Raw genomic sequence first — 15,390 nt, 5'->3', positions numbered from 1 at the left:
GAGACAATATCGTAGTAATCATTAGTAGTGAAATTGGATTACTTAAGGGGACGGTTCATCAAGAATTTGTTTACGTTGAACTTGAAGACAACCATACTGTAGTTAGTTGGAAAGCAGAAAAACGGAAGAGAGGTCCACAGGCGTGCAGTTCTAAGAAAGAAGTTCTGTTCATGGAATTTACGTAATTATTGATAGTACTTTCAATAAGACGAGTGTTGTCCGAATGTCAAGACAGGGGAGGGGCCATAGATTGGAGCTCAGACGAGCACTTTCCGTGAAAATAACGATAACGCAAAGACAGGCTCGCAGCGTCTCTTCTGTGGGAAAGAGGTTAAAGGGAATAGAAAGGGGTATCCCGCACTTGGTTATGAATCTATTTTGAACTCTGTCAAGGCAAGATAAGATGCGTCTGGCAGCTCCTGCCCAGATATGGCAACAATAGTCTACCCTTGGACGTAGTTGGCTCTTATACAGGTAGAGAATTGGACCAGCAGTGAAATATATACTGGAGCAGTAGAAGGATCCTGCAATTTTTCCAGGGACCTTAACATCGGATGTTATGTACGTGTCCAACTTTATATCAGAAGCTTGTCAAAATATGAAGCCTCCCAAGACGAGAGTAATTCATTTCAATTGATGCCAGACAAAGCGTTGATGATGTAAAGAGAGAAGTGTTGTTTTAGATGTATCAAAATAAACTAGCCATCTTTTTCCCCAGTGTACTACGTGCTCAGGGTCTGAGGAGAGAGAATCAGAGATAACCCTAACCCTAACCCTAACCCTAACCCGACGGTCATTTACGGCTTTTGAAGTGTTCATATTGACGGCAGCATAAATGTCTACGAATGATCTTAGGGTGTGATTTGGGAGATCATTGATGTAGATCAGGAGGGTTTTTTTATTCAAATATAATTTTTTTACAAAGTGTTATTTTCACACCGTTTTGACCGATATCACCTTCGACCTTCTCCGGGTGTATCTTGTCAAACTCGAGGATCTTTCCGTCAAACGAGTGAATCTGTACTGAATTTAGAATGGAAACATTTATTTCACCGGGTAGCAGACTCCTTTCATCAGCAATGCCCTCAAATACTCTGAAGTAACTAGGTATATTAGCCCTAAGTGACATTCTTGGGACGGGTTAGGGTTTAATCTTCAGTGCAAGCGATAAAAAGGAATATAATTGCAAATTACTAAGGACTTCTACCTGGTCATAGCTGACGAAACAAGAAAATTCTACCGACGTTGTGTAAAAAAAAGGCTTCCGTTCGAAATTCCGTGAAGATTCCTCTGCCTCGATATGTTTTTTTTTTCTTTTTTGTTGAGACACACCGTTATTAAAAAAGACTGTTACTTTTTTTCTTTTTCTTTTCGTTTTTTTTTTTTTCTTTTCTTCATTTTAGATGTTATAATTTTGGGGGATAAAATCAACGTAAAAAAAATTTCCTTGGCATTTTCTGGTTTTCAAATAATCTTTATTGGCGGAAGAAACGTCTTCTAAGATGTGACAACAAGCCTCCTATTTAAAATTCGCGCTAACTAGTGCAATGTTCACATCGATTCAGACTGACTGCCGTCGTTAATTACAACAGACGTTTTTCTTCACTCCACTGTAAAAAAACTGTTCATTATTTACTTAAAATTGTATAAAAAATGATAGACACATTAGAAAATATTTATCGTTCGTTTTTATTAAAAAAAATATTTATCCTTCATTTTTATTTTAAAAAATTTATCGTTTGTTTTTATTGAAAATTATTTATCATTCATTTTTATTTTAAAAAATGTATCGTTTGTTTTTATTAAAAAATATTTATCCTTCATTTTTATTTTAAAAAATTTATCGTTCGTTTTTATTAAAAATTATTTATCATTCATTTTTATTTTAAAAAATGTATCGTTTGTTTTTATTGAAAATTATTTATTATTCGTTTTTATTAAAACAATATTTATCGTTCGTTTTTATTTAAAAAAAAAAGGGTATCGTTAGTTTTTATTGAAAATTATTCATTATTGGTTTTTATTACGAATAGTTATCGACCATTTTAATTAAAAATATTTATCGTTCGTTTTTATTTAGACATGTTTATCGTTCATTTTAATTCAAAAATATTTATCGTTCGTTTTAATTAAAAGGTATTTTAATTGTTGAAAGTTATTTATTGTTCATTTTTAATTCGTTTGTTTATGTCCAATGTCAGTATGACTCGAATCGCGTTCCACCACTTTTTAATACAATTTTTAAGTAACTAATAAACAAATTTTAATTTTTTTTACATCCATGAAACAACAAAATCTTTATTTATATTTAACGCAGAAAGACCACATAACATTTTTTTTAATTAATTTTTGTTTGTATTTTTTATTTCAGTTTTAGTATAAATCGTGTTCCTTATTTTCTCTTTTGCAATAAAAAATCAATCGATAAAAAAAGTTTACGTATTTTTATATATTCTTATTATAAATGGGTGAAAAAAATAAACATAAAATATATTTGAAAATTGTGTCCATTTTGTGCTTCCATACGTCAATTGACAGACGTGAGCGCCACTCATGTTTGAAAGGGTCTGGCTTTATGATAATTACCATTTGGCTTTTAGTGAATAATTTGGCTTTCAAAACTTGTATTTGACCTTTTTTTAAAAGAGTAACATACAGACTAACCAAGCAAGGAACAGGCAGAATATTATATAGATAAGAGAGCAATTGAATCCGAATGAGCTTGAGGGGGGGGGGGGGAATACACAGATAGCAAAGAAGGAAATGGGAGAGATGCGTAAATTTCAGTTAATTACAAATTACGACTAATTAGAATAATTAAAACAAAAACGTTTTCAATTTCAGAACGGAATAATATATTATCATGTATTTTCTTATTTTTTACCAAGGCGTCAACGTTTATCAAGTCCTAAAGGCCAATTAAGGATTACAATCAATGTGTCAGGTGATCGATGAAACAATAACGTGATAATCGATATTAGAGAGAATTGAGTAGAATTTTATTATTTAAAAGATAGCTCAACAATAAGCAGTTTACAGTGGCCTTAAAAACAGCCATGTTGTAGTTACTTGGGTAGCAGTCCTGCAACATTGAGTTTCGTAGACGGGAAGTTCTAGGAAAGAAACTTTGCTTATGGAATTTATTTTAGTTTTATGCACATATAGAGAGTTGGGGAAATTGCTGAAAGTAGTTGTAAGTAGACGAGTGATTGTCGTGAATATTTCACAGAGGGGGATCATAGATTGAAGCTCAGTCGGCCACTTGCTATAAAAATAAGGATAGAGCAGAAATAGACTTACATCGACTTTTCTTGGAGAATAAGTTAGTAAGGAGAAGGAAAAGACATTTCTTACTAGCTTTCGAAGTCGGTTTTGTACCTATCAAGGTTGAAAAACTGCTCTGTACAGCTCCGTCTTAATATTAAAGTAGATAGCAAAAATGCCTTAAGAAAATAAATATCGATTCACTCAAAATTGATATTGTAAAGTTAGAAAAGGCAGATTGGAAATTAAAAAAACGAAATAGAAAAAATAAACGAAGATAAAGCAAGTCCACATAAGAAAGGAAGGAATGAAAAATAAAAGAAAAATGGTAAGAAACGAGGAAGAAAAATAAGAACAGACTGTATGTTTTAGACTGCTAAAAGTTATGGCCCGTTGACTTAGAATGAGTGCTTTGCAAAATCTCAGCCAAATCGGCCCAGTAGTTTCCTAAAAAATCGCAACTTAAATACTAACCCCTATTAACCCCTAATTGTACGTCTAACGGATACTTTAATGCGACATCTTATCATAAAAAAGCCGTACAAAATTACAGCCAGAACGGCCCAGTAGTTTTCAAGTAAAAGAGAAACGGACAGACAGATAGCAAGAAAGATAATCAGACAGACAAATAAAGAGAAATATTATATATAGATTGTTTGACGTGAGATAAAAATTTGATAGGAAGTCATACGCGTGCAAATCAGAGAAAGAGAAAAGGAGAAAGAAAGGAGAGGAGGAGAAGGGGAGGAGGAGGGAAGAGGAAAGAGGCGTTACTAAGAGGCAAAATAGAGCTTAATCGTAATGGAACCAAAGACCAAAGAAAGAGGCAAATGTAGAGATCGAGACAGCGGGGACGGAATAATGAAAGAAAAAAAAAAGGCGCGTCGGGCGTACTTGACTGATGAAGTTCCAATGCGTATCGATCTGTCCACAACAATTACGAATGTATTCATTTTTAATTGATTTTTTTTTTATTTCCCCATTGGTCTGCACTCAGAGACAACTTCTTTTCTTTCCAGCCGGAAAATGAAATATCAGTCCATTATATTTTTTATTTCATCATCATCATCATCATCATCATCATCATCATCATCATCATTGTTCAATCAGGGTGGACAGCGATTCAGCGAGTTCTGTGGGAAATGTTTGTTCACTTTTTTTTTTTTTTGCTTTTTGCTGGTGTGAATGTTTGTTCATATTTAAGGTGGGGGCTGATGTAAGTATCGCGATTTTTGTCAACAAAAGATGCGCCATTTTTCACGGTGAATGTAAAGATTGTGGCGGCACGCTGACTCGTTAACGTGTGTCTTTAGCTCCGAGAGTAACCCCAATGCATGATTTCCTTCCTTCAGCGTACTATATGTTTGTAGCTAGCGAAGTTTACTCTTAAATGTTCGAATTAAAAAATTTTTTAACTCTTTGTTGCGCAACTGGCTCGGCGCATGCACGGCATAAATTAATTAAGAACAAATTTAGCAAAATTGCCGTTTTTATCTCCCTAGAATACAGGAAAAGCGAAGTTTTTTTTTTGTGTGTGTGTTTTTTTTTTTTCAATAAACAGTTGAGCCAAAATTCACGACAGAGCAAACATCTATTTTGTCTAAGCTCTCCTCGAACCTCTGTCGGGCTTGGGATTGCCATCTGAACTCATGAATACACACGGTCATACAAATACGCACTCTGACACTAACTCTAACACACATAGAACTCGTTACTTTTTTCACATTATGGTCTGCCAATCAATAACAAATGTTATCATTCATTTTAATACAATACCAGTACTTCGGTTAGTACTTCTAACATTTCTCACCGAACTTTTTATTATTAAAATAAATAAACATTGACTCTTACTAATAGCTTTTAATCAATTTGTAAAAGAGAGCGGACGCGCGTATGCAAATGCCGAGCCGTGGACGAACTGACGTCACGGTAGGGAAAAAGGAAAATACTATACAAGAACGTGTGCGCAGGTAGATGTTGACGTTCGAGAGGACAGAGGTTAGAAAAAAAGGAGCACGATCGCGTTTTATTCGGGGAAAAAAAACGGAAATAAATGTTGTTGTGTCAACGGGGAAAAATGAGTCGAGTTATTTTTTATGTGTGTGTGTGTGTGTGTGTATGTGTGTGTTTTACATAGGCATCGCCATGTATCAAGGCCAAGAGGCCACTCGAGGATAAGGGTTAAAGAGTGTACAGTAGTCAGTTGGGTAATATAGTAATCGTTAGTAATGGAAATTCGGTAAATTTGTTAACTTAAGTGGAACGGCTCATAAAGAACTTGTTTACATTGGACTTGAAGACAACCGTATTATAGTCAGCTAAAAAGCAGGAAAACGGAAGACAATTCCACAGACGTGCGGTTCTAAGAAAGAAGCTTTGTTCATGGAATCTACGTTTAGGTTCAATCACAGATAAAGAGTAGGGGAATTATTGATAGTGTTTTCAGCTAGACGAGTGTTTCTTATGAAAGTTTGGCGACGGGACTCAGTTGAGCGCTTGTCATGAAAATAACGATAAAACAAAGACAGACTAGCAACATTTCTTCTGTGAGAAAAAGGTTGCAGGGAAGAGAAAAGGACATCTCCTACGAGGCTACGAAGTCTATCAAGGCAAGAGAAGTCCTTTCTAGCCCCGATGCCCAGATGTGGCAACAGTATTCCATCCTTGGACGTACCTGGCTCTTACATAGATAGAGAATTGCATCAGCAGTGAGATATCTACTGGATCGATAGAAGGATCCCACCATTTTTCCAGCGGCCTTGGCAACGGATTTGATGTATAATTACTTGTCTTCTGTTTCTTGCGATTGAGTCTGCTCCAACGTGTTGGGTCCACGGTGTCTACATGCGTAAACGTGTCGACCGGTGTTAATCGTGACACCCTGCATCTGATTCCCGAAAGGATGAAAAACTAGTGTCTATAGGTATTTAATAGTGAAAATTGTAATTTGTGTAATTGGATGGCGAAGTTTTCATTACGATTTCTCGGACCCGTGGATAAGTCATGACCCTTCTTCCATATGTCAGCTTATCAACCCCTCTTGTTCTACAAGGAATTAAATATATGAACAAACATTCGAGGTTTTTATATCTATGGAAACTCTCTCATGTCTAAACATATGTAAAAAAAAAAAAACATTTGAATAATACTGGGCGCAGTGTCATCCATTCTACACTATTAAAAAAATTATAAATGTTTATTTATTTATGTGTGCGTGTGCGTGTGTGTGTGTATGTGCGTGTGCGTGTGCGCACGCGCGCGCGTGTGTGTGTGTGTGTGTGTGTGTGTGTGTGTGTGTGTGTGTGTGTGTGTGTGTGTGTGTGTGTGTGTGTGTGTGAATACAACTTTCGAAAGGATGCACCGAATTGAAAAATTCTTTTTTTTCCCTGAAAGGTGTGAGTCCCTAGATTGTCCTTATCTATGTATAGTTCGTAACTGACAATGCCCAGTCACACAAAAAGCCCGAAATATGAGGTTTTGAGCCATTTCGTGGGGTTGTCGAAAAAGTTATCTGCCCATGTCAACGGAATTTAGCACTGACTGTATACAATCGCGGTAACATCTTAACGCATACGTGCAGGACTTGTGGCGAAAAGGATAACGCGTCTGACTACGGATCAGAAGATTACAGGTTCTAATCCTGGCAAGTTTGTGATAATTTTAACCATCATTTTATCTAACGTTTACTCACTATGCTTAACCTTAGGGTATTTTTTTTCAGTGATTTTATTTTGTGCATATGGGAATTTCCAATACTCCGAGTTCACAGGGTAAGCGTTGATGGTAAGACGATGTTGAGTGTACTTGATGTTGAGTGTACTCGATTTTGTGTTTGACTCGGCTTGTGTGGAGCAACGCGGCACAGCCGCTAGATATTAATAATTGTTGAGGGTTTTTTTAATAGTTTCAGCATTTATTATTAAAGAAGAAAAAGTGTGATAAAGAACAGAAACTAAAATGCACTTCAAAAACAGTTTTCACCTTAATCCTAATTCAATGTTTTAAAATACAAATTAGACAAAAGAGAGTAAATAAGAGTTAAGCTAGAGAAAAAAAAACTCCATTACGACCTCTGTCGGTCAACACTTTTGAAAATAAACATCGATATTAGGGATGAAAGGAGAAAAAGAAACAATCTCATGGAATACCCATAAGTTCTAAATTATGGCTATGTTCTTTCTGCTTACGCAGAGCCGGTTGATAGACAAAGAGAGAGTACATATTTTGCAATCAAGTTTCCTCAGATTGCATGAATAACTTTGCCCGCTGATGTGCGCTGACTTTTGAGACGATAACAGCATTGCCTTTATTTCACTTGTCCCTTTCTCATCCCCTCCCTAAGGGCAAGAATTATAGCTAGGTTTTAAAATAGTTCCCCAAAGGGGCTCTTATTGTTGTTCAAAATAAGATTGTTTTTTATTACTCTTTTACATTTTTTATTTCAATTTATTCATTAATGACCTTTGTTTTAAATAATATTGTATAATCTTTTATTTTAATTTCAATCATTGTTTTTCTCTTCTGTTCAGGTGTGTCTGTATCCGTTAGCTGTTTCACATTGGTGGCCCTTTCGTTGGAACGGTACTTTGCCGTTTGCCGTCCTGTACAGTCGCGAACGTGGCAGACGTTGTCGCACGCCTACCTTACCATCGCCATCTGTTGGGCGCTGTCCGGCGTCGTTACCATTCCGATTGGAACCTACACCAAGCTGAAGACGTATCATTCGGTGAGCAGATGCCGGGAAGTGTGGACCAGTGACATCGCCCTCAAGATCTATACGATCTCTTTAAATCACATCATTCTCCTATTCCCAATGATCGTCATGTCTATTGCTTACGGCCTGATCATCAAAATGCTATGGAACGGATTACAGCTTGAACCACAAACCGACAAAGGTAAGAATATACTCGTATAATATTTCCGGTTAAATTTTGCAAAATGGCCACCAAGGAAAATCATCTTCTTCTATAATATAAATCTCACCTGTCTGTTTAAATGTATGTATGTATGTATGTATGTATGTATTATGTTTGCTTGTTTGTTTGCTTATATGTCTGCCTAAAATTTTCGACAGAGACGACAGATTTTCACGATATCGGTATTGTTTTGAAGCTCGACTCTTCGGACGACACATATCAAACAATTGGCTAAATATATTAATTCCTTCACCCTAAACTGGGCACTTTCCTACAAGGAGGGGTCGCTTTTTTCGCCGATGTTTTCGAAAGTCATCTCCCTTTTCGATTGAACCTTTAATTTCAACCTTCGCCACTTCCGGTTTGGCGGAGGACGCAACGGCAAAGACGTTTTTTCCCCCTGTTTCGCGTTACGGGTTCAGCCTGCCTACCTGCCTGCTCCCACCTTTTAATTTTTTATTTATTTTTTATTTAATTATTTTTTTTCTTTGCTCAACACACACCGCCAAACACCTGGACAATGCCGGCAACCCAGGTTAGTATGAAATAAAGGGAAATACTTGAATGGTTCATTTAACAAAAATAATAATTTTATCCAACAAATTAATTCGTTGGCCTATAAATAGTACACCAAACACTTTCTTTTAAAAATCTAGTATATATATATATATAACAGTACAACTTGCAGCATCTTTATTCTGAAGAAAAGATAACTTTCATCTATAATTATCAGGTTGGAAACCTCTTAAAAAATCTTATCGAATTTACTAAAATTCTACTTGTTTGATGGTGTATGAACTTATATAATCGAGTCTTGCAATAGTAAGCCAGTAACTTATTGTCGAAACTAGAATGGAACTCCTTGTTAGAACTGCTCTACTCTTTACCACAATGGAGTAATTTTATCTTGAAAGTATAGCATCTTGATTTCTGAAATATATAACCTGTACCCAGTATCCTATTTACAGGAGAGTCAATATTTCGCTATAAAATTCTGGTTTCAATTCGTGTATTCTAGCCTCTTTTTAGTAATTAGACAAAGTTTTAACTTAATAGAAAACAAGATAGATACCATGCGACTGGGTAAAACTACGAAATCGTCACTGACTGTTTCTACTCTTTTGGGCTAGAAGTAAAGTGTAGTAGCTGTTTTTAATATACACTCCATCTTTTCTGTTCTTGGTGAAGGATAAATACTTTTAATCAGATGTAATTTCTATTTTTTGTCCCAATCTAAAGTAGGGAACTTTTTTCCGGTTTGAAAACTTACAATGTATATGACTTTTCCTTCATGGAGGGCAATTAGGTAGGGACATAGTGCACTACCCAGAGTTACAGTTATTATGAATTATCATTGATCTCAATATTAGTAGTAGTAGTAGTAGTAATTTTTTATACCCTACAAAAAATGTTGTCACACATTAACACATTAGGTCCCACATGTTTACAAGAAAATAAAGCACTAAATATTTATTTAAGTAATTTATTAAAAGATGTTTAAACTATTAGGCCCCACTATCGTATAAATAAGACATTAAATACTTTTTTTTAATCTTTAATACATTACCCTAATAATATAAAGATATATAATGGTATTGCTTACTACATAACCTAATTAGTGTGAAGAAACGACTTGCATAAAAAGTCTGCAATTATAAAAGAGAATTCAGCTATATAAGGATGAAAAAAAAACTTAACTAAATTTTTTTTAATAGAAAAGAGGGGTCCTCAGCTGCCTACCATGTAGCCGTTTCGGAGATTTAAAAATAGAATAGTTGGCTCTCCAATGGAAAATATCACTTCCCTAATAACAAAATGTAGAACGATACTGTTACTATTTATATTTATTTACCAAAAAATAAATCAATTAAAAAATATTAATAACATAAGTAAATTTAATAATAAGATTACAAGATCTATTTTGCGATATGTTAACTAGCATATACAGGGTGGTCAAAAAGTCAGGTAACATTTTAAAGAAAAACGATATTAGCAATACACGTATATTTAAGTACCATACATTGAAATATAAAATGAAACAAACATGAAATATGTTTATTTTGTTAATTGTCGTCAATTTCTCTCTATCAATCGCTGGAAGCGATTAACCACTGATTGTGTAACACGTGTAATCATGTCAGCTGATATCCGCGCAATCTCCTCTTCAATAAATAACTTTAAAGACGCTATTGTATCAGGCTTCTTGCCATAAACGCTATCCTTTACACAGCCCCAAAGCCAGAAATCAGGAGGGGTAAGATCCGGAGATCTGGCTGGCCATTCAACTGGGCCACGGCGACCAATCGATCGTTGTGGAAAAATTTCATCCAAGAAATTATATTAAACGAATAGAGATTATAATGGATCATATTGTTTTTTTTACCTTTAACATGTTACCTGACTTTTTGACCACCCTGCTACGAGAATAAGATGCACAAAAGCTTAAGCACCTTTGGTACTAATAAAATAACATATATATATATATATATATATATATATATATATATATATATATAATTAGGTGCTTATATATTGTATAGTTGCAATTTCAAACATAAAAAAGTATATCTATATGACTTAGGTGCATCAGGTTGAATAGAAACCGAAACTAAAACTTATATATATATATATATATATATATATATATATATATATATATATATATATATTTATAATTAGGTGCTTTTATTTGGAAAAAGAAATCCAGCGGAGTGCTCAATTATAAGAAAACCCCGAAAATAAGAGCGTATTATTTATATTTTGTTTACAGAAAGTTTTAGATGAGATAAGTCATTGGTACCGTCGGTTTCAAACCCGATAATTAGTGCCATTTTAGATATCTATATCAAGCTCTCTTCAGCCAATACTCATCTCTGAGATGAGTATTGGCTAAATAGAGGTATCTAGAACGATCCTGATTATCGGGTTTGAAACCGACGGTATCAATGACTTATCTAAAACTTTCTGTAAACAAAATATAATATATATATATATACATATATATATACTAGCAAAAGTACCCGTCGTTGACTGGGTTCAAAAACAGCCTACAGAAAATGGACTCTGATTTATTAAAGTATGATAGATTATGAAAAGGAAGGCTTGTAAAGAGATAGCTTCGAATTTGGGAGTATCGAAACCAAAGCAAAATATGACGACGAAAGTAAAAATAAAATAGGTAAACCCCATAATTTATTATACCTTACCTGTTCACTTATCACAATATTCTGCGGATCTATATTTTAAAAAAATCTTGTTAAACTTTGTGGCATATTTCCATTCTATGGAACGAACACCACATAATTTTATTTTACCATATTTCTTCAAACTGAAGCATAATTATCAAAGTCTGTGGAAACAGCTCTCAGACCTGGTCGACCCCCTTCTGCCATTGATGAGGCATCTGTCCGTCAAGTTGAGGCTGCTGTTTTGGAAGATCGGCGCATTACTATTCGCCAAATAGCCCAAGATGTCAAGATTAGTACAGGGTCTGTGGAAACTATCATTCATAACCATTTGAATATGGTGTCTGCCAGATGGATTCCCAGGTTGCTCACACACTTCCAGAAGCGAGAACGCGTCGAGTGCTCGAGGATGAATTTGGAGATGTGCCAAGAAGATGAGTCAAAGTATTTCAAAAGACTGATTACACTGGATGAAACCTGGGTCCATCACTATGATCCAGAGACCAAAGCCCAGTCAATGCAGTTGAAGCACTTGGACTCGCCACCTCCAAAGAAGGCAAGGGTGCAGCCCTCCGCTGGCAAAGTCATACTCACAGTTTTCTGGGACCAGGACGGTGTAGTGATGACAGATTTCCTGTCAAAGGGTACCACAATTACAGGAGACTTTACTTTTGAGGAAATTAAGGGAAACTATCAAAATCAAGAGGCGGGGCAAGATCAGCAAAGGTACCCTCTTCCTGCAGGACAACGCTCCGGTCCACTACTCGCATGTCACCAGCTCAGAAGCATGGGCGTGTGGTTATGAAATCTTTCCCCATCCTCCCTACTCTCCTGACCTTGCACCCTCTGACTTTCACCTCTTCCCAGCCATGAAGTTGTTTTTGAAAGGAAAGCGTTTCCCAGATGATGCAGCCTTGATTTCTGAAGTCACGTCGTGGTTGGAGGACCAACCTGGGGTGTTCTACAAAAACGGTCTCCAGAGCTGCATCAAACGATGGGAGAAATGCATAACTCTGGATGGTTCCTATGTAGAGAAAAACTAATAACCCTGCCAAGTTTCGTTGCTCTACTGCTATGCGAAGTGGCTCAGGGTCATTACTTATTGCACGCCCCTCGTAAAGTACACTTAAATATGATATTTTAATTCTTGCAGATTTCGTATATATTATTATAGAGTTAATGTTCTATCGATGTTTATATAAAATGGCGATTTCAAAAGTAAAAAAATATATATGTCCATATGACTTGAGTGCATTAGCTTGAATCGAAACCAAAATAAAAACTTATGAAAAAAAAACACACACATATATATATATATATATAACTACTTCATTTACTCACATAAAATTAATATACGAAAGTATAAATTTATGCGTAAACTGTAAGTATTTACTTCAAAATGCTCAATACGTAGGTAGAGCTTGTTAGTAAGTTATAAAATATATATGGCGATTAAGCTACACTGAATATTCCGCGTTTCATCCACTCTAGGACTCTTCAGGCTTAGTTCCTTCAGCTATAGTCGAAACCGAAACCAAAACTTATGAAGAATTCTTGGTAAAATTATTTTTGACAAGAAATAGAAGAACATAACAATTAAACGACCCGGACGTAAGCGTGACACACAAAAGAACACGCGCGCGCGCACGCGCGCTATCGTATAAATATATAGATAGTTATTTTTCACCACGTTTAAACCAACTCATCCCCTGGCCTTCTTTAATGGATACAGCTGTTTGATCTATGATTCAAGGAGAACATTGTATGAAGATAGCGATGTCAATCCCACTTAAAGCAAGCCAGAGGCTTAATTGGCCAAAACGTGGTGAGACAACAACTATAGGAGGCAGTGATTACTGGGGATACAGTTATAAAACCCAGCATTCCTATCCCATCGGCTTTAATCACCTGAAGAAGGCCAGAGGATGAGTTGTCCGAAAAGTGGTGAGACAACAACAATTATAAAGATGAGGATAACAGTCCGCCAAAAAAATAACAAATGAATACACAGATTATAGAAGATGATTACTGAGAGCTTAACATTGAAGCCGTTCGGCTTAACATTCAAGGTAACATGAATACAAATACATTGAAAACATTGCCAAGGCTGCTGCAAAGAAGGTGGTTTCCCTTTATCATGCTAGAAAACTACTCACATCTTATACTATCCTATATTTCTACAAAGCCACAATTCGCTCTTGACTGGTACATTTTCTACTACTCCCTCCCTCTTGAATAGGGTTCAAAAAAAAGTCTCTAATCTAATAAGTGCTGTATTATCAACCAGACTCCAACCCCTGTCCCATCGCCGCAGTGTTGCATCTCTGTTCCTGTTTTACAAGTATTTTAATAAAATGCCTTCTGGTGAACCCATTACGTATTTACGCTCGACAAACTAAGAGTCTATGAGACCAACATCACCAATCCTCTTAAAGATGCTATGATAGACAATTGTGTTGACTGCATAGATATTTATATTGCAGGACTGGAGCGAGAAAGTCTTTGTTTAGGGAGTCACCGCTTATGAAGACCATTCGAGGAAAAGGCTCATTGAATATAAGGTGGTCAGTGGGTGGAAATTGGATAGAATTTGATTATTTTAGGGGACAGCTCAACAAGAACTTATTTACATTCGACTTGAAAATAACCTTATTGTAGTCAGCTGGAAAGCAGGCCCATGGTACAAAGTTCTATAAAAGAAGCTTTTCTCGCGAAGGCTTCGTTAAGATTAAGCCGCAGAGAGACAGTGGGGCAAATTGTTGACAGTGATTGTAGCTAGACGAGTGTTTGCTGTGAATGTTTTGCATGCGATGCGTGATTATGGCACAAGAAGTGAGTCGAGCGAACGGTCATTTTCTTGGCTAGACTTCAGACAAAAGCACGAGGGAAAAACGGGTGTACACAAATCTAAGTCAATGGCAAACTCCTTAGAAAACGACCTCCAAACTCTAGTGAAATGAAACCGACAATGAATGGTAACATCTAACGCCGCTAAGACTAAGATTCTCTACTTTAACAATTATAAAAAGTCTTCCCGACCATCGATCGCCATGATAAGTAACATCTTACATAAGAATTCCTCCTACAAACTCTTCTGCTTAACATCCACATGCTATATGAGCAAGTACATTGAGGACATTGCGAAGGCTGCTGCAAAGAAGTTGAACTCCCTCTATCGAGCTAGAAGATTACACACACCTGAGAGTATCCTGTGCCTCTGCAAAGCCACCATTCACCCATGCATGGAATACTGTTGCCGCATCTGAGTTAGTGCATTTACTGCTAGTCTCTCCCTCTTGGACAGGGTCCAAAAAAGTCTCTAATCTAATAGGTCCCGTACTATCAGCCAAACTCGAACCCCTGCCCCATCACCGCAGTATTGCCTCCATGTTCCTGCTTTACAAGCACTTTAACGAAACATGCTCTGATGATAAAAAAAATCAGCCCAATTAATAATTGATTGACCAAACGATAGCGTCAGAATAAAATTAAATTTTCGAAGTCGTATTTTTTATAAATGTCACGGGAGAAATAAACGAAAAAGGAAAGCTAAGCAGAAAGGAACGTTAATAAAAAGAAACAGGAATTCCCGCTCAACGCCGGCTATGTAAAATTGGTTTCTTATGTTGCAGTAATTGGCATGAATATATAAAAATACATAAATAAGTTATTAAACTAAATACTCGAGGGTCGAACGAAGATGAGGCTTCCAATATTTGGCAAGTGTTTTATTCATCGCGCTGTGAATTAAATGTTGCATTGTCGATATCTGTGAAAGGCGTTGTCTGTGGCCTAAAAAGTACATTTTTTTTATTTGAAGTGAGAATTTATATATATATATATATATATATATATATATATATATATATATATATTAAATTGTAATTCAATGAATTTCAAAAAACTCTCATTGAAATGAAATGAATTGGTTGAGTTTCATATCAAAGAATTTTTATTATTCTAAGCAAGACAAACCAACAATCTCACGTTTACATAACCACTGATTGTTAAATAAAAACTATTCC

At 35.8% G+C, this 15,390-nt stretch overlaps 1 protein-coding gene across 2 annotated transcripts in view; it reads left to right on the top strand.

The window, feature by feature from the left end:
- Positions 1-15,390, top strand: part of LOC145266921 (cholecystokinin receptor type A-like) — a 329,082-nt gene that overhangs the window by 238,368 nt on the left and 75,324 nt on the right. For both annotated transcript variants that reach the window (XM_080122716.1, XM_080122717.1), the window contains exon 2: positions 7,794-8,159. In XM_080122716.1, coding sequence (XP_079978842.1) covers positions 7,794-8,159 — 366 coding nt within the window. The remainder of the gene's footprint in view (positions 1-7,793; positions 8,160-15,390) is intronic.

Source organism: Euprymna scolopes, chromosome 42 (genome assembly GCF_053919585.1).
Source record: "Euprymna scolopes isolate OS-2025 chromosome 42, ASM5391958v1, whole genome shotgun sequence".
Taxonomy (NCBI): Eukaryota; Metazoa; Mollusca; class Cephalopoda; order Sepiida; family Sepiolidae; genus Euprymna; species Euprymna scolopes.
This window is presented reverse-complemented; position numbering and strand designations above follow the sequence as displayed.